The sequence below is a fragment of the Nicotiana attenuata genome, unplaced genomic scaffold (genome assembly GCF_001879085.1).
Source record: "Nicotiana attenuata strain UT unplaced genomic scaffold, NIATTr2, whole genome shotgun sequence".
Lineage (NCBI taxonomy): Eukaryota > Viridiplantae > Streptophyta > Magnoliopsida > Solanales > Solanaceae > Nicotiana > Nicotiana attenuata.
Window position 1 is genome coordinate 382,492 of NW_017670448.1, and position 21,057 is coordinate 403,548.

At 38.3% G+C, this 21,057-nt stretch overlaps 1 protein-coding gene across 1 annotated transcript; it reads left to right on the plus strand.

The window, feature by feature from the left end:
- The first annotated feature begins 2,175 nt into the window (after positions 1-2,175).
- On the plus strand, positions 2,176-20,617 carry LOC109239541 (SAC3 family protein B). The gene is made up of 10 exons (XM_019406122.1): positions 2,176-2,247; positions 5,089-5,265; positions 5,380-5,595; positions 6,576-6,803; positions 6,887-6,978; positions 7,054-7,147; positions 7,617-7,709; positions 8,016-8,821; positions 8,896-9,010; positions 18,692-20,617. The coding sequence occupies exons 1-10, from the start codon at positions 2,176-2,178 to the stop codon at positions 20,444-20,446; spliced, it is 3,648 nt and encodes a 1,215-aa protein (XP_019261667.1). The 3' UTR covers positions 20,447-20,617.
- The last annotated feature ends 440 nt before the right edge of the window (positions 20,618-21,057 follow it).

Consider the following 21,057-nt stretch of genomic DNA (forward strand, 5'->3'; position numbering starts at 1 on the left):
ATCAAAACTCCATTCTGGATCCATTTAGAAATAAGCCAACATCCGATAATCCTTTTCAACTTAAGCTTCCAACCTTGAGACTAAGTGTCTCAACTCATTCTGAAACATCCACGGAACCGAACTGACTACCCCGACAAGTCACGGAACAAAAATTTAGCATAGTATAAGCAATAAATGGGGAAACGAGGGCTATAACACTCAAAACCACCGGTCGGGTCGTTACATCATCCCCCTCTTAAATAAACGTTCGTCCTCGAATGGTCCAGAAACATATCTGGAGTCTCAAATAGGCGTGGATATCTGCTCCGCATCTGCCGCTCGATCTCCCAAGTAGCCTCCTCATCTGGCGGACCTCTCCACTGCACCTTTACTAAAGCTATGTCTTTTGACCTCAACTTTCGAACCTGCTGATCCAAAACGGCTATCGGCTCCACATCATAAGTCAAATCACCATCCAACTGGACCGTGCTGAAATCCAAAATATGAGTCGGAACGCTGATATACTTCCGGAGCATAAAAACATGAAATACTGGATGAACACTCGACAGACTAGGCGGCAAGATAAGCTTGTAAGGCACCTTTCTAATCCTCTAAAACAACTCAAACGGCTCAATATACCGAGGGCTCAACTTGCCCTTCTTCCCGAATCTCATAACACCCTTCATGGGTCAAACCTTGAGCAGTACCTTCTCCCTAACCAAGTAACCAACATCACGAACCTTCTGATCGGCGTAACTCTTCTATCTAGACTGCACTGTGCGAAGCAAATCTTGAATCAATTTAACCTTGTCCAAAGCATCCTGAGCATAGTAAGTACCCAATAGCCTAGCCTCGTCCGGGTTAAACCACCCTTCTAGAGACTGACACTGTCTCTCATACAGAGCCTCATACGGAGCCATCTGAATTCTCGATTTGTAGTTGTTGTTGTAGGTAAACTCTGCGAGCAGCAGAAACTGATCCCATGAACCCCCAAAATCTATGACACAAGCACGAAACATATCCTCCAATATCTGAATAGTGCGCTTGGACTGTCCGTCCGTCTAAGGGTGAAATGTTGTACTCAACTCAACGTGTGTGCCCAACTCTCGTTGCACTGCTTGATGACGTCAAAGTCCACTACGAAAAAGTAAATGGACACGATTGCATGCAATATAATTTTCCTAACTATGAGTCGGGATCGAATCCCACAGAGAATAATATGTAGATGATTAGGTGTGTAAGAGAATTATCACTTATTATGCAATGCCAAACACTTAGGGCTTTGAGAAAATATTTATGTCTAAATGCGAAAAATGTAAACTAACCTAGAATGCAAGTGAAATGATCAATGGATACTAGCATTGATACAAGGAAAATTACACTCTAGTAACGATCTAATGTATTTCACGATTTTGTAAATATGAGCAAGTTTATATTAATTACCCTCGGGTAATAATTTAATATTAGCTTCTTCCGAAAACTAACAAGACTTTCTAATTGAATTATCCTTGAAATAATTAAGAGATTAAGCACACCCGAAGATGGCTACAAGTAGTTCAATCTTATCCCTGGGTAGAATCTATAAAATGAGGGTTATAGCCTCAAGTTCTTGTTAAGTAATCTTTCCCAACCCCAAATTATCGTTCCCAAAATTAATTCAAAGTAAATGGGAGAGTCCTAAGGTTAGCTAATCCCTTTGGAAGCATTAAAGAACAAGAATAACTAAAGAAACAATAACTCACTTCAATATAGATAAAAATCGTACAATACATAAGCACAACAAGATATTTAATCCACACTTTAAATATTAATATTTCCCATAAACAAGATTCAAGTGTTGGAAAAATATTACACACTTAGATATACAATACAAAGCAAGGAAATGAAGTAATGAACATAAATGGGTAAGAAATTCTCAACCAAAAGCTTCAAATCTTCAAGACCCAAGTGTGTGTGCAAGAACCCTAGCTTCCAAACTTGTCTTCTCTGGTCAAGAGACTCAAAAAAAGTTCAATGATTGGCCAAAGATATGTTTCCAATAAGCTAGGTCGTGTATAAAAGGGTTTGGGATAAGGAAAACATGAAATTCCAAATCTGTCCAGAGCTGGAGGCCGTTGGCCGCACCTGCGGAAGAATCATCGAAGGTGCGGTTCCGCATATGCGGATACCTGCTCGCAGAAGTGAATTTTGGTAAAGATGGCTATTCCGCAGAAGGGGACAAGAGACCGCAGAAGCGCATCTGCAGACACGGACACCAAGCACAGAAGCGTGACCGCAGATGCGATAAATCAATCGCAAATGCGATTTCTCTAGGTCTTATTCCACTGGAAACCATTTTCACTTCTTTTACTCTTTTTTGCAAAATTCCACTTCATTTGATCTCAACTCTCTTCAAGACATCATTTACCTAAAAATCAAATAATACACACCATAAACAACCTCATATTATAATTAAAGGACGCAGAAATTAAACAAAGAAAAAAGACTAGAATAAATGGTAAAATCACCACTCATCAACACCCCTAACTTAAAGCTTTTGCTTGTCCTCAAGCAAATCAAAACCAAATAGTCAATGAGGCTCTAACATTTAAAGCTCAATTAGCATCGCTATCATCTTCAAATCACATTCTCCAATTAAGCACCATACTTATGGCTTTGGTTGGTACTAATAATTAAGCTCAAGCATATGAATGTCAACCAAATAATTCCCCGATTTAAAACTCAATCTGAAGAATGCAATGGAGTTTCACAAAATCAAGTGACAACAACCAAGCCTCAAGAAGTGACTCAAAAACACTAGTCTACTACATATGCTCAATTTACTCAATTTGAAATATATCAATGTCATCAATTCATCATAATCCATGGGCTCTCACAAGAAACAAAGTCCCAAAATCACCATATTTATAATAACAACATAAGTGACTAATGCATTGAAACACTCACTCTCAACAAAGGATTTCAAGTGTTACAAAATATCATACCATAAGCTTGCCCTTATTTTAATTCGTCGCCTATTCAAGAACATTCAGATGGAAATCCCAAAAGGACTTTTCAAGCTTGTAAAGTAGGCTTAGGGAAGGGTATGATAAGTATTTGGGATACAAGTGACTACACCCTCCTTAAACACTACTCATATTTGTCTTTTTTTTTTTTTTTTTGCATTTTGCTTCTTTTTAAACTACATAACCCTTATTGACATCTAGTTACCAACATAGAACCACCTTAAAGTACCTATCTAATTTTCTAGAAGAATCCATATATATATATATATATATATATATATATATATATATATATATATTATTTTTTTAATTTTTTATTGTGTGCGCCTGTGTGTTAACCAGTCATAGGCCGACAAATTTTCCTTAAAGTCTTCCATTAAAATTTTCCTTTTTTCATAACTGCCTCTCTACCTCCACAACCCTCCCCAGACCCCACCTATGGGATACACTGGGTATGTTGTCAGCCTCCATCTTCAATTTTTCTGTGCATGTCGTCCTGCCTCTTCATGTAATAAATCAAAAAGAAAATAAGTTATGGCAAAATGACAATTTCCACCACTGACTGCTGCAGTTAAAGCTAGACCAGCAATGGGAAGGTTATGTGAGGGATTTTACGGATTCGTAGGGAAAGATAAGTAGTTGCAATTGAAAAAAGAAGAGATGTTGTCAACCAAAAAAGAGGAAAAAAGAAGAAAAGAAAGTAGTTTCAACTGCTTTAGTCTGTTAAGTGATGACTAGAGAAAAGAGATAAGTGGGCAGGGATGGCAGTGCGCTGGGTGGTGGGGGTCGTTGGGGCTTAACCCACAAAGATTTCAACCCGCTCCGTCCTGCCCCACATAGCAATTGTTTCTGTTTCGCTCCACCCTGCAATATTTTTTTTTCATTTTCTTATATTTTTGCTAAATATATCACTTGACAGCCCAATACAATTCAATTCTAGTCCACTGTTTAATATTCCACAATTTTACTAACAACCAAAATCTTATACTAAATACATAATTTAATATTAACTTTTAACAAAGCTAACATAACTGATTCTAATATTACCTTAAAGTGCAGCAAACACAGATGTTCACAACTAAATTCACCCTTTGCTTTGACAAATTCTTTTTATGATGTGGAGTGATTAAATTTGAATGTTTAACTTGTATGCATTATTGCTAGATGTAAGGCTTAAATTAGCACTGAAATCATTTTGTAAAAGAAGAGTCGCTATGCCCCCAGGGCCTAGCTCAAGTGGCAAAGGGTGGTGGATTTGTGTCTTATGTCACAGGTTCAAGCCCCCATACCATGCAAAGCAAAGCCTGGTATTTAAGTGGAGAAGGATAGAGGGGCGGGCCCATTATCTACCGAGTTTCGAAGGCTGCGGTTGGTCCAAAGGGTCGGCCCCAGACGGATTTCTCGGTCATCAAAAAAAAAAAAAAGAAGAGTCGCTATTATTAATAATGAATTTGAGCAATCTAAATTCTGAAAGTTGAAGAGAAGCAGATTGTTAATTGTTAACAGTTAGAAACTGGAGTTGTTCTCTAAAGCGAGTCATCTAAAGAAGACGATTTTCAAAAGAGAGTAGCCATTTCTCATTGCCCAACTGAAAAAATGTTGTAGTTCAGTTCGACGATCACATTGGAACTGACAACTTCACTATGTCAAATCTTACCTGTGATTAAAAATTAATCATTCTAGTTAATTGTCATTTTAATACAAAGTCATCAGAATATCAACACCTAATCCATTTTGGAAAGGTTGATTTTAGTAAATCTAATTCTTAGCTGGAGGAAACTTGCAACCGGCCCCACATCAGATATTTAAAAAACTGTTTGAACCTGCCGTGCATAAGGTAAACCCCCCCACCCCCACCCTCTCCTTGCGGCCCCGTTTGCCACCCGTATAAGTGGGCTCAATTCTTGAGGTAACTAGTTTGGCGGAGGGTAACCTGATTTCTGAGGACTTATATCGAAAGCCAAAGTATGAAATGAGAACTGACAATGAAGATTTTCATTAAATTTGGAAAGATAAACTTTTCCGTGCATGTTTCAGGAAAATCCTTACTGTCTCTTCTGTTTCTCTGAAGCAGATTTAGCTTCGGTTCTTGTGTCAACTCAAGAGCGAAGTTTGGTTTGTTCAGGTTCTAAATTCCTCACTGGAAGTCAAACTCGTTCCTGAATTATTTTTGGTTGCAGAATCAGAAAGAGCAGAACGAGAAAGGAAAGGTGATCTTGACCAATATGAACGCTTGGATGGAGACAGAAAGCAAACGAGTAAATTGCTTGCTGTCAAGAAGGTCTTTACTGGAAACTCTTGAGTATTATTCTCTTTTATGATAAAAGAAAAGTTAAAAGTTCATGAGAGCATGAGAAACAAGAATTGATGAACATTGCCATGTGATTCTTTTCAGTACACCAGGACAGCTGAGAGGGAAGCTGTGCTCATACGTCCAATGCCAATCCTACAGAAGACTATGGATTATCTTTTGAATTTGCTGGATCAGCCTTATGATGACAACTTCCTTGGCTTGTATAACTTCTTATGGGACAGGATGCGGGCAATCCGTATGGATTTGAGGATGCAACATATTTTCAACCATGAAGCTATTAATATGCTGGAGCAAATGGCATGTAGATTTTTGCATTATTTAACTTAAGTTTGTTAATGCGTAAATCAACTAAAGTTTGTTAATGATTGATATTTTTGACCATGTTTATAGTTATATTGCTTTCAAGCATCTTTGGCTTATCATTATCTATTTTTCTGGGAAGCCTTTTCTTAATGAAACTTGTATCACCTTTTCAGAGGCTTTTATATGTGAACCATCTATAACTTATCCTGATGTTGAGATGTACACCACGATACTGATGGATTAATCTTGGAAGCTATTCATCCTTTTTTTTTCTTGTCGTAATCTAGTCATATTTTGGTAAGAGTAAGTTAGTCATATTTTTCAGAGCATACAACAACAACAATCCCAGTGTAATCCCACAAGTAGGGTCTGGAGATATTTTTCAGAGCATAAGATCTCATATTGCTTTATGTGGACTGGGGGATGGACAAAACTTGGCGTCCGTGTAATATCAAAGGTCAATTTGGTTTAGAATTAATTAATGCATTATACTCCACAACCAATGCAAGTGCTCTATTATTGTAATCAGATATTATGGTTATGTGGTTTACCATATAACATTGTTTTTTGTTGACTCAACCAGTATGGATATTTTAATACTCTATGATCTTTATTTACAGATAGGTTAGCCTGGTTGGGTTGAGTATAAAGTGGCTAGCTGTCTTGTTTTAGGTGAGATTAAGCAGAAAACTAGATACAGAAGAAAAACTCTACTGCATGGAACCATATCATGGGTGTTGGAACAGTACTTGCTTTTTCAAAGGGCAAAATGTCCTTAGCTGCTTGTGGCTCTCTGCCGGTGCTTGTTGGAGGATGTTAATTTCTTGTTTTCCTGGATATGCATTGCTTTAATCCAATTATTATCTTAGTTTAAATTCCCATGTCAAAGCACCTAATTTTTCTTCTTGACTTCAGTAAATGTTACTCAGTTTTATATAGATTCTAATTTGTATTGCCTATTGTTTTGGTTTCAGATAAGGCTTCATATAATCGCCATGCATGAATTATGTGAATACACGAGAGGAGAGGGTTTTTCTGAGGGATTTGATGCACATCTCAATATTGAACAGATGAACAAAACATCAGTTGAATTATTTCAATTGTATGATGACCACCAGAAGAGAGGAATAAATGTGGCAAGTGAGAAAGAATTTAGAGGTTATTATGCACTTTTAAAGCTTGATAAACATCCAGGATATAAAGTAAGTCAACTATCAATAAGCATGATTACCTTATTTTTTCTCCTAGTGTTTTCCTTTTGTTTAAAGTATGAGTTCTGTACTAGGTTGAACCTGCAGAGCTTTCGCTTGATTTAGCAAAGATGACACCAGATATGCGTCAAACCCCAGAAGTTCTCTTTGCTCGTGATGTGGCAAGGTTGTTTCATCATTGTATCATTAGGAGACCTTATACACTAACTCACCTGAGAATGTTTCTCTTTCATAATTTCAGGGCCTGCAGGACATGCAACTTTGTTGCTTTCTTTCGGCTTGCAAGGAGAGCTAGCTATCTTCAAGCTTGCTTAATGCATGCTCATTTCTCAAAGGTAGAACAGACACCTTCCTTAGTCTTTTAATTTCAGTAGTGATTTACTGACACCTTCCTTAGTCTTTTAATTTCAGTATTTACTGACTTCACCGATCCTTCTATCCAAGTGCATATTGTCATTCGATAATTCAACCAATCAACTACGTCTCAGTTCATGAATCGGGGTCTCAGTTATATGAATCCTCTATATTCGTTCCACTCTATTGGGAACCATGTCTTTCAAATTGATTATTGCCTTTTTTTACAAATAATTCATTTGTTCTTTTGGCATAGAAAGCACTACTATAAGTGACTTAAGGAAATAGAGAACTTGAAGTGTTTTCCTTTGTTTGTCTGATTTTGTGCTCATGTATGTCTGGTTTTGCTTTCCGTAGTTGAAGGTTATGGATGCAAACTTCTAAATATTTTACTTGTTCATAGATCTGCATTCTGTTCAAGCGTTTCATTTCTTTTGGTGTTTTGCCCAGTTACGAACCCAGGCTCTAGCTTCGTTACACTCTGGCCTGCAGAATAGCCAAGGAATCCCTGTTGCCCAAGTTGCCAAATGGCTTGGGATGGAGGTAATTTCTTAATATTTTTGCTGGCTGTGTTCTTACATACTCGGTCTTGTTGCATTTTATGTGACGTTTGATTGGGAATCGAGTTTAAGGAAGAAAAAAAGGACTTCTGGAACTTGTGATCTTTACGAGCTGTAGACATTTGTGTGGCTATAAATCATCTCATTAATGGTAAATGAGAATTTTAAAGTTAAATTGTTTCTAATATAGAACAGACTAAAAAAAGGAAAGTGTGCCACGTAAAATAGGACATAGGGAGTAACAGTTTTTTTAGTGGAGTAACTTCTTCTGTTCCTGGAAATCTATCAGGAAGAGGACATAGAAGGCCTTCTTGAGTATTATGGATTCTCAATAAAGGAGTTTGAAGAACCATATATGGTGAAGGAAGGTCCATTTGTGGAAGTTGACAATGACTATCCTGTCAAGTGCTCAAAACTTGTCAATGAGAAAAAATCAAGGACGATATTCGAGGATGTTTCGGCTCCACATGTTGAATCAGTGTGGGAAAAAGAGACAGAACCCTTGTTAGATAAGGATCATCATAAAAAACCTACAGCTATTCAATTTCTCGAGCCTTATAGTTCTTCACTGGCCATCGAGGAGGACATGCCTGATTATGAAGCTGTTTCATCTCCAAAAGATGAGACAAAGACAATTCCAATTACTAGAACAGAATCTCATCAGAAGAATGAAAGTTCGCAGGCTCCTCCTAATTATTCGGTGTCAAGTCTGCCGGCTCCTCCTAGTCCTTTGATATTCTTTCCTCATATTTCCCCTGAGACTCAGCAGCAAGCTATAGTCGGGAGAGCAGGAACACCTGAAGCGCAGCTGCAAGCTAGAGTTGGGAGTTCAGGGAAACCCAAAAGTAGTGAAGCTGCACAATTTGCTGCAAAAGGCATGACCGTTCAATTTGCACTTGCCAGAGATGAGCAGGAGAAGTTGCCAATTTTTCCAACTCATTCTCTTGTTGGAGACACAGAATTGCACCACGTGTCAGATGAAGAGAATGTAGATGAAGAACTGGTAGTCACCAGCGAGCAAGCCGAAACTAATGAAGCAGCAGCTAGTTATTATGACAAAGAAGTTGTCGAGGCAAAACTTAAACTGATTGTCAGGTGCAGCTTGTTCTTCATGGACCTGATATCTGCTGCATTTACCCTTGTTACTCTGCTAACGTGTCAATTTACAGGATATGGAAGCGGCGTTCTTCAAAGAAAAGGGAGATGCGGGAGCATAAACAGTTAGCATCTAAAGCTGCTCTGAGATCGCTCTCTCTTGGAGTGCCAATGTGGCCCAATAGAATTGTAAGTAGCGACGAAAATCTTCTTTTTTTTTTCTCTAGCTTTGGCCGCTTAAGTTTCTGTATCTGTGCTTTCTCTTGAGTCATGATAGTCTTGGTGCAGCCTCAGTTTCCAGTAATAAAAACTCATTGATTTTCTATATACTGCATAGTAGTAAACAATTTAACTAAATCATCAGGCCTTTTTATCTCTTTTTTTTAATAACCAAGAAATCCCAAGAGCCTGCTCGCACAATTCAAAACTCAGTGGATTATGGGCCTGCTCTTAACACTAGACCAACGCCCGGGGTGGGGTGGGTGTGGGGGGTGGGCAATTAAATCATGATACTTGTGCAGCCACTTTCTTTTTTTCTTTTTTGGTTGAAGTCTGAGTAGGTCTTGTGTACATGTGAAGTATGGCTGTCCAACGCGACGGAACAGGACGACCTTTAGCTGGGACGAAATGGTAGGCCCATCCCATCCCGCTAACAAGCGGGACGGGACGGTTTCGCGGGCCTTAAGTGGGCCGTTTAAAAAAAAAATATTTAAGCATTAAGTTTGGCAACGACTAGTTTTTTGACAATGACTAAGTTTTTATAGTTTGCAATGACTAGTTTTTTGACTTATTTAATAAACTTAAAAGTTAAAACTTAATAAATTATAAGAAAATTAGGAAACTAAGTAAAGAATTATAAAATATTAAGTGAGTCACTTAAGTGACTCATGTGAGAAGCATGTGGGTGTGAAGAATCCAGTTGGGACACTCTCTGGGCCAAAAGAAAATCCAACCAAGGAAGCTGAAAAAGGTTTTTTTAAGCCCAATCAAAACACCACAAGTAAAGACTCTGAAGACCTTTATCTAAACACAATGGGAGGAAATATCGAAGCTCTCCTTGCTCATATAAAATCCACAGTGGCAGAGTCAATTCGTGAAGAACAATAGAAAATGGAAGACCGTATCTTGGCTCAGGAGCAACTTCTCTCTCAAACAATCTACCCTCAACAAATCATCAACCTCAGGGAGAGAGGATCATGAAGGACCAATTGTGGGCTCTCATCTTCCTCTCATCAATTACTTACTGTCAAGGTGAACCAGAGGATGAGGATGCCCAAACAGTCTTTGTAGACTGCCCCTCTGATAGCGCAGGCGTTTCTGATGAACCAGGCATGCAATTGGTTCAACATCACCAGATTGATATTGCAGAACCAATTGAGGAGCATCCTCATAACTGTGACCTAGATGTCCCTGCATGGATCAAAAGAAACATTGGAAAGATGAGCAAAACATATGGTGTGAGCTTTGAAGGATGCGAATGGGAAGCTATGGCTCTTTTTTTGAAGATAGACAGTAGGAAAAAGGAGATGAAGGCAATGGTGCGATCAAAGAACAAAAGCACAGGGGTTTCAACAAAATTAAAGGGAGTTTATGAAAGGAAGAACCTGAAGGTTGGAGTGAAATACAAAGACGGAGGGCAAACATTTACTGTCTGCAAGAAACAAAGGTGGATGGGGATTGTGATGGTATTGCAAAGCAACTGGGTAGCAGTAGGTGGATTAACCATATAAAACTAGAAGCTGAAGGAACAAGGGGAGGCATCTTAATTATGTGGGATAAGAGAGAATGGAAAGGGGGTTTAGTAGAAAAGGGTAGATACTCTATCACTTGCAACTTTAGCTCTGTGCTAGACAATTTCTTATGGGCTTTGTGTGGGGTGTATGCTCCATGCAAGAGAGCGGAAAGAAATGATCTTTGGTTAGAATTGGGGGCTATGAAAGGGTTATGTAATAGAAACTGGGTGGTATGTGGTGATTTCAACACCACCAGATTTGCTAATGAAAGGAAAAACATGACCACATACAGTAAAGCAATGGCAGATTTTTCAGATACCGTGGAAGAGCTGGAATTGATTGATCCTGCTCTTCTGGGGGGCCAATTCACTTGGAGCCAAGGTGACAACTCTGAGTGTGCTTCTAGAATAGACAGATTTCTCTTCTCTACGGAGTGGGATGAAGAATTCAGTTTTATAAGACAAAGCCTCCTCCCAAAAGTTATCTCTGATCACTCTCCAATTTCTTTGAAATGTGGGGAATGGGAACTCAACAAGTCCTATTTTAAATTCGAAACTGGTGGTTAGATGTTCAAGAGTTCCCTGAAAAAGTGCAGACTTGGTGGAATTCTTTTGTGATTGTTGGTAGGCTAGATTTTGTGTTAGCCTCCAAACTAAAGCTCCTCAAATCTAAGCTGAATAAGTGGCATAAGGAGGAGTATGGCAGTTTAGAGGCAAGGAAGAAGACCGTCCTCGTAACATCTCAAATTTTGATCAGATTCAAGAAAGCAGAAGGCTCACTGAAGGAGAGTTACTGGAAAAGGCTGGCCTCATGTTAGAAATTCAGGAGTTAGCCAAGTATGAAGAGACTGCATGGAGACAAAGGTCCAGAACTTTATGGCTAAAACAAGGGGACAAAATACAAAGTTCTTCCACAAAATGGCTAATGCACATAGGAGATACAATCACATTGATACGCTGGAGGTGCGAGGGCAGACTACCACAATTTGGAAGAAATCAGGAAAGAAATCATAGGTTTCTACCAGAAGTTGTATGCGGAACCTGAAACATGGCGGCCAAATTTCAATCTGGTTAGGGGGAATTTTTTAACAGAGGAGGAAAATACTTGGTTACAAAGAGAGTTTGAAGAACAGGAAGTGGTGGAATGCCTTAAGTCCTGTGCTTCAGACAAAGCACCAGGACCTGATGGCTTCACCATGGGATTTTTTCAGAAATGCTGGCTAACAGTCAAGGAAGATGTCATGTCAACTCCGAAGAATTTCCACTCTAATGAATTCTTTGAGAAGAGTTTTAATGCATCCTATGTGGATCTCACTCCAAAGAAGAGTGAAGCCAGAGAACTTAAAGATTTCAGGCCAATTAGTTTGATTGGAAGTGTTTACAAGATTATAGCCAAAGTATTAACTGAGAGGTTGAAGTCTGTAATCAACAAGCTCATTGGAGGTTATCAAATGGCCTTCATAAAAGGAAGACAAGTCATGGATGCTTCTCTTATTGCAAATGAGGTGGTTGACTCTAGGCTTAAAAGCAAAATGCCAGGGGTCCTATGCAAGCTGGATATAGAGGAGGCATACGATCATGTCAACTGGAATTTCCTTCTAACACTAATGGCTGATATAGGATTTGGAACTAAATGGATAAACTGGATCCGTTTCTGTCTTAGCACAGTTAAATTCTATCCTGATAAATGGCTTACCCCAAGGCTTTTTTTCTTCTGAAAGGGGGTTAAGGCAAGGGGATCCTTTATCTCCTTTTTTGTTCCTTATGGCAATGGAAGAGCTGAATCACATGTTAACCATTGAAAAGGCAAATGGTTGGGTCAAGGGGTTCAGACGAAACTGCAGCCTAGAGATCTCACATCTTCTATATGCAGATGACTCTATCATTTTCATGGGAACTCAACCAGAAGAGATGCTTCACCTTAGACTTATATTAACAACTTTTGAAGCAGTTGCAAGCTTACATGTGAACTGGGGAAAGAGTAAGCTATTTCAGGTAAATGAAGTTCCAAACATACAAAATTTGGCCAATATTCTGGAGTGTGGGATAGAGAACCTACCTACCAAATACTTAGGCCTTCCTTTGGGCTCCAAAAACAAGTCGCAAGAAATATGGCAAGGGGTGATTGAAAGGAGTGAAAAAAGAAGATGGAAGAGTCAATATTTGTCACTTGGAGGCAGAGTGACTCTGGTAAATAGTGTCTTAGATGCACGGCCTTTCTATGTGATGTCCCTCTTCCCAATTCCATCTAAGGTGAGGAAAAAGATTGACTCCCTGAGAAGGAATTTCATCTGGCAAGGCAACAGTGAGAAAAAGACTATTCATTTAGTCAAATGGGATACTCTTTTGTGTTCTAAGCAGGCAGGTGGTCTAGGCATCAGAAATCTAAAGGCACAGAATAGCAGTCTCCTTGCAAAATGGTTATGGAGGTATAATCTGGAGGAAACAACTTTATGGAGAAGGGTGATACAAGAGAAGTATGGCCATGGAGGACCTTGGTGCACCAAACCAGTATCTTCCCCTCATGGAGTGGGGGTATGGAAAACAATCAGGGGGCAATGGGGCTTCATTGCTGAACACTCTAGTATCAAGGTTGGAAATGGAAGAAGAGTACTCTTCTGGTGTGACAAATGGTTTGGGCATACACCTATAAAAGACCAATTTCCAGAATTGTATAACATTGCCGCGAATCAAAGAATTTCAGTAGCAGAAGCAAAATCCACACATGGGTGGAATATTGTTTTCAGAAGGAACTTAAATGACTGGGAGTTGCAAAGTGTGGTAGATTTCTGGGAGAGCATAGAAGCTTTCCAAGGTCTCACAGAAGAGGAAGATGCTTTAATTTGGAAGGGTCACAAATCAGGTTCCTTTTCAGTGGAATCTGCTTATCATTTCGTTAACAATACTCCTAATCTTGTGCAAGGATGGCCATGGAAACAAATTTGGAGGGTCAGGGCACCTACAAAAGTCCAATGCTTCACATGGCTAGTAGCAAGGGAAGCTGTCCTAACTTAGGATAACCTTCTTAAGAGAGGAATCCAGCTACATGCTAGGTGCAGTCTTTGTGGCGAAGATGGGGAATCAGTTTCCCATCTCTTTATTCACTGTCCGGTCACTACTCAACTTTGGCACTTCTATCTCAATTTGGCTGGTATATCCTGGATAATGCCGAATAACACTGCATCTCTTCTCAGTAGCTGGAACAATGGAGGGGTAAATATTAAACAGAAGAAATGGTGAAAAATAGTTCCTGCTTGTATCTGGTGGGTCATATGGAAGGAAAGGAATGCCGGAGTTTTTGAAGATAGACCTAGCTCTTACCAGAAAATTAAGCTTAATTGTTTTTTGTTATTTTATTTTTGGTGCAAAGAGAGCTATAGGGAGGATGTACATTCTTTACTAGATTTGCTAGAAGAAATGTAATCAAATAGAATAGGTTTTGACAGTTCTCTGATCCTTTGGGGTCTGATTGTGGTTTACACAATCTCTTGTAAATATTTTTACCCATTTATATAATTGTTACCATTATCAAAAAAAAAAAAGAATTATAAAATATTAGAACAAAAAACTTGTAATGAAATACTCTAGTAATTATAATAGAGTTATAATTTATTTAATATAATTTCAAGCCATTAAGTAACTAAGTAAGAGTGTAAGACAATTCATAAAAAAAATTCAACACTTAGAGCCTTTTATTTCATTAATAGAACTTTCAAATCTCACAAACAAATATAATTCTTTTGAAGAGCACCTAATCTACGCAGCCACCTTCTAGGAAAGGTTCTTCATCCTCATTTTCTTCGTCCTCAATAAAAATATCATTGCCAAATTCTCTTTGTAATGTTTCATGATCTAGTTGTTCTCCGAAATTAATATTATAACATGTGGGGATTGGGAAAATAAAGTTTCATTAACATGAGTCATTTCATCTATATGTTTTCTAATTCTAGGAGAAGGATTAGGGTTCGGACTAGGATTAGGATTACTACTAGTACTACTATCACCTTTACTACTTTTTTACTACTTTTTTTAAATAGGCCAAATACATTTTTAGGTGCCATAATTTAAATACTAAATTAAATTTAAAAAGTTAACACAAAAATTAAACACACAAATGAGATGCGAAAATAGAACACATAAACACAAAAATTAAGCACTAAAATGATACGCAAAAATCATATTAAAATTGGGAGATGGAACGAGTGCACGGTGATTAAATATTGAAACTTGAAGAAATTGCCCAAAAAATTGCTCCAAATATTTGACGAATTAATTTGAAGCTTGAAAATTGCTCCAGAAATTTGCCCAAATACTTGAAACTTATCACTTGATTGTAAGAAAATTGAGAGAATAATATAGATAGAATGTAAGATATTTGAGGGAGAATGATTGATTTTTGTGGGAAAAAATGAAGAAGGATGGGGTATTTATAGTAAAAAATAGGGCTAAAGTGTAATTTAATAAACTTAGGGATTATATTAAAAGTTGGGGGAGGGATAGGGGGGATGTTTTGGTGGGTGGGGATGGGGTGGGGGCCAAATATGGCCATTGGGAACGGCTATATTTGCAATGGAGGTCGTTGCACAACGGCTATAATTCAAAAAAAAATAAACAAAAATAAAAAAAAGACTTGGGGACAGACGGGACAAGCGGGCCGGGCCGCGACAAAATGGGCATCCCGTTCTTGTTTAACATGGGCCCATCCCGTTTAGAATGAAGTGGGCTGGGCTGGGACGGGACGGGCCGAGATACGGGACGGGACGGCCCGTCCCATTGGACAACCATGATGTGAAGGTTGAAAAATTGATGATAAATATATACCATTCACATTTACTATATTATGATGTGTCTTAATTAGTGTCCTAATTTATGGGACACTAACAGAAATCATAAGTAGATAACATAATAAATAGAACAAAGAAGTTAATATTATTGGTAATAGTTTGTGCAAGAAACTTAAACACAACTACACCAATAAAGTTGCCCGTATGGAGACGATAATGCTCCAGAATAAAGTAGTTTTGATTCTTATAGTGATACCTACACATTACAGGATCTATTACTTATATAATAGGCTGACCATAACTACTGCATAACCTATTACGATAAAGATAAATAACTTCTAATAACCATAATAAAACTGCTAAACAGATAGCTTCTAATAAACTTCTAATAACTGAAAGCTCCAGGAATTATCTTCTCCTAAATTTCTTTGCTTCTTCTGGAAGATACGTGGAACTTTGGAACTTCTAATAACTGAAAGCTCCAGGAATTATCTTCTCCTAAATTTCTTTGCTTCTTCCGGAAGATACATGGCTTATCTGACACTTTGACTTTTGGAGATCAAATTTATAAATTACCATGCTCTTTTTATATATTATATTTTGTTAAAGGTCAAATTTGATAATTTTGATTAGTTTGAATATGAAAATCTAATTTTATAGATGAAATTTTGAAGTTCCATTTTGATAATTTTTATTTATTAACATTGATTTTGACTAGCAATTGATAAGTCCCCAAAGGGTCTGTGACATAAAATGGAAAGGATGGATGTTTGTTAATGGAGAATAATGGGTGATCCATCCCTTGTTTGCTTTTTATAGGTGAGTCAGTTATTAACTATTACCTATTTAATCGATTTTAGGAAATAGTTATTGGAGATGCTGAAATTGCAGGTAGTCCTGGCTCATCTTGTTCTCTCACTTTATTTTTCTATATAGTGATGAAACTGAAATTTGGCTCAAGAGAACAGGAAAATAAAAAAGTGAATTTTGATTGGTCTGGTCTTTCAGGATGCATTAGTGTCCACTGGCCAAAACTTGATTTTCTTCCTTTTTTTCCTATCTAAAAGTACTTGGACTCTCCCTTGGGATGACAAATATTCTCCCTCTTTCAGTTCATACCAGTATCATCTGGATTACATACTCCAATAATACAGAATTTAAAGGGTGTATGGTGGATTAACTAGTCCAAAAGATATAGGACCCGGAATTTGATGCATCTATCTGGGTTCATCAGAGCATTATTAGACTTAGCAAGGAATTTGGAGTCAACTTTCAAGGCTGTGAAAGAGAAGCTTTGGAGCTCTTTTCAAACATCAACAACAAAATGCAAGATAACAAAGGGAAATTAGAATTACAGGTGATAGATACTCCAAAAAGAAAAGGCCTCAATTTCGTAAATTGGAGAACACGGATGAATTTTTAAATTTAAAAGATTGAGCATATCTGGACACATTCTCTCTACACGTGTCCTCCTTTATTGGCTGACTTAACTTGGGAATATCAGCCGCCTCCCTTGTGCTTCCAAAGTCGAACGGTTCGTCTTCCACATCTCTCCGGCAACCATCCGACAGACTCCGATGTATTCTTTCCACCCACACCGTGGATTCAACCCACACCGGTACAATGAAAGCTAATTCATCCACCAAAAGCTTCACTGTTGCTGGAATGTTGACCCCTGTATAGCGTATGCAGATTCTGGCCCATAGCATATGAGATCTTGCTCTGGTATTTTCACCTAGTTCTATGAAACCTCCCAGTCTATCACCAATCTCCTTGAAACCATTATCAGACCATAAGTGCGTTGGAAAGACCAATAATTTAACCCATACATGATTCGGACACCAATTTTTCTGGTGGCAGGTACTGATCGGCGACCACCACTCCAGATGAAGTATTCGATTTTTGAAACTCCAGCATCCCATTTTTATTCTTCCAGCCTCTACTCTGGATGGAAACTCAAATAGAAAGAACACCCCATTCAACTCTTTAATTTAACACCAGCCGGAATTTTCCATGTAAATTCTGCCCATTTCTGTACCTCCCTTCTACTCGGTATCACTGTTGTAATGTCCCGAAATAGCCAAAAGGCACCTCTGCAAATACTCAATCCTGGTAAAAGTAGCTTATGTAGCTCATGTCATTTTCGAGTGAGGCAGTATTATTCTGCTACCTCTATATTTTGGAAGTCTGATGGTTCCAAATATTTTAGCTCCTTCCACAGAACATAAAACTAGCTTCTTGCTGCATAGGCTCTTATTACAGGATCATCTTATCTTGTTGAAAAGCTTTTCTAGGTTTCTTCATATGTAAGATCTATCACTTCATGGTTTAGAGAGCTATCAGATTTATCCTTTTTGAGGGCAGAAATTAAAATACGGAACAGGTCTTGCCAGTTGCGACACAGTTAGCTTAGCATCAATAAGCTTTCTGTTACTTTAATCCTGCTCATATGTTTTTAGGATTACTCTATTCAATCTATAAAAAAAGAATATTAGATTTATCCTGCATTGAATTTGTTTGGAGGGTCATAACATTATAACCCCACCAGAATGCTTATTGTCTTATTTCCTCTATATAAATATCCCTAAAACTTTCCAACCATTACACACACCCCCACCCCCACTATTATACCTTATGTTGTGCAAAAAGGCATATCAGTTATGAATTGCTTGAAGAATGCAGAGTATTACCGTAAAGTAGGCCAAGGGTAGTTATTGGAATGAATTGAATCCCAACCAAATGCCATGACAAGAGACGTCATCAACATCTATTCCTCACCAAACTTTCAAGCAAATCTCCTGATCCCAGGGTAGAGGCCTCTCTCTCACAAGGCACAAATACACACTTAAAAAGATAAAATCAACAGAATGCCACCCGAACAGAATTGCTTTGTAGAAATCTCAAGATTTGCAAACTGTTTTTCATTTATTAGATGCTTTCACAAAAGCATGTGGTTTATCAGGTTATTTGGCGAGGTTGACATATAAGTTTCAAGATAAACTCAAATAATTTTGAACTTCATTGCATCTTACTTTGACTCCGATCTTGGATCTTTATTGTAAATCCCAAGACATCTGCACAATGTCAACTTTTTACTACACTGAGAATTTTTTATTTCTTTACTCCTGATCCATGGGGAGCAAAAGAGAGGAAAGGGAACAGACTTTTCTTCCTCCACCCCGGAGATGTTCCATTCAGATGTGCAAATAAGCATTCTGCACAAGAATGTTGCCATCTCGCATACAAGTTTTTGTATCTTGTGTCACTTTAAAGTGCATTATATACATCGTCCTTGAGCAATTTTATGGCCAGTTTAATTTCACTGATATTTTCTACTGTTTCTCCTCTTTTTAGCAACATAGCACATCTGTCGAGTTCGACATTGATTGTGCTGTCTCAAAATGGTACCAAACTCAGGAAAGATCATGGTCAAGGCTGAATGTTTCAGATGTAGTTTCCACCACACTCCATGAACAAAATCCATCTGCCAAATGCCTTTGCTGGAAAGTAATTATATGTTGTCAGGATAGTATAAACAATCGAAACCGAGAAAATGGTCTGGAGAAGTTGAATGCTAAGTCATGGTTGCTTTCCAAGCTCATGCCTGCCAGAGACCATGAAGATGATTTGCTGCACACATCTCCGGGCCTCTCTGTTTGGAGAAATTGGCTTCTTGACCAATCAGCCGAGGACCTAATTTGTTGTTTATCAGTTATCAAGTATGCTGATTTTGAGAATCTGAATGAGACAGTAGCAGGTGCAAGCGCTGTTCTCTTCCTGTTGTCAGAAGGCATCCCGTGGGATCTTCAGAAGAATCAGCTTCATAAGCTGTTAATGGAAGTACCTTCTGGTTCTCATTTGCCCCTTTTGATCTTAAGTGACATGTGCAAGGAAAATGCAGATCCTTCCACTATAGTTAAAGAACTGGAGCTACATGAAGTCCGTGAATCAAGACTTCATTCCTTTAGTGTTGTTTTCCTAAAAAACCAGCAGATGGAACAGCTGAATGGGTTTTTCAGTGATGAGCAATTAAGAGGAGGACTAAAGTGGTTAGCAAGTGAATCACCACCACAACCAGTTCTCCAGTGTGTAAAAGCCCGAGATCTGGTTCTCTACTACTTGAACTCTTTGCTTGGGGTTCTTGGTGAAATGGATGCTAATGATGTGGATCCAAACCTCTGTATTTCAGCCTTTAATGAGGCCTTGGATCAGTCAATGAGGGAAATCGCTGCTGCAGCTCATGCAAATCCTACCTGTTGGCCCTGTCCTGAAATAGGTTTGCTGGAGGAATCTCGCCTTGAGTACAAAGCTGTGAGCCAACACTTGCCAAGGCTGGGGTGGAGCTTAGCTCCAAGAATTGAACCAGTTGTCTGTGCAATATCTGACTGCAAACTTCCATCTTTTCCAGACGATATATCTTGGTTACATAGAGGTTCCCACGTGGATATCGCCATTGAACACCAGATATTACAACTTCAAAATTGTCTAATAAAGTACTTCACAGAGATTAGCAGGTTGATGGAACTGCCACTTGCAACAAAAGAGGCAGTTGTTATGCTGCAGAAGTTTGTGCAGCTTCAACTCCAGAACTTCCGCTACTACATTGTACCAAACTGGGTTATGATTTTCCGGCGGGCATTCTTTTGGCAGTTGATGAAGTTAGCCAGAGACACATCCTTTTCAGTGTATACCCTGATACAGGATGATTTTTCTACTTTAACGGTTGGAGCGGTGGAACTTGAAGACTCTGGACAATCACATTACCATTTGTCACATCCATCTCTTGATGAAATGGTTGAAGTTGGACGGATGCCTCTTCCCAGATGTGCAATGCTTAGTGGACAGGGAAGAGCTTTTCAACCCCGTCCAGGTATGGCTTCAATTAGTGAAGAAATTCCTACAACTACTGGCGCAGGCGAGGAAATGGAGTATGGAAAGGATGTTCTACGTGATGATGAATTTATAAAAACCAGTTATAATACAATGACAGATATGGAACCACTGCTGGCCACTAAGAAAATAAAAGAAGCTGACGTACTAAGCGAATTACTTGAGAGGTGTAACATTAAGCAGAACATGAATGATAAAAATTTGTCAATATATTTCTAATCAATTACCTTTTCCTTCACCCCCTGAAAATCTGTTGTATGTGTATTATACACGCTACCATGAAAATTCAACTATGTATATGAAGGGTGTGGCTTTTTGTAATATTGGAAGGTGCATGTAATTTTGCTCACGGTTAATTTTTAAAACGTGAAGGAGTCTTAAGAGCTGAAACATTTATGCATCTTCCCCTACTTTTATGTATTCTTGCTAATTCGAAGGAAGTCTTCACATCTCGAAATTTACCTTTTATGGCGATTGTTTTCTTTTTGTTCATAATCACTACTATTAGCAAATTATTGATGGTGTATTATCCACAAAAAAGAAAAGAGTTTAACCAAAGGCAACTATGATAGAAAAGATTGGAGGTTTTCTTGGTGTGTCATGAGACTCGAACTGAGATTGACAAACTTAAAAAACGTTGTTCGTTAATCCTTTTGCTATATGTGGGATGGGATTATATTTCATAAGCTCCTTATTAATCTCTAACACTTTTCCTTGGTTAACTGGCATATCTTGGTTCATGATGAACTCGTTATGTACTATGCGCAAATGATTTTTCCGAAGATGAGGTACGTATGGGTTCAAATGTGCTTCTGTCCATATATCAAAGC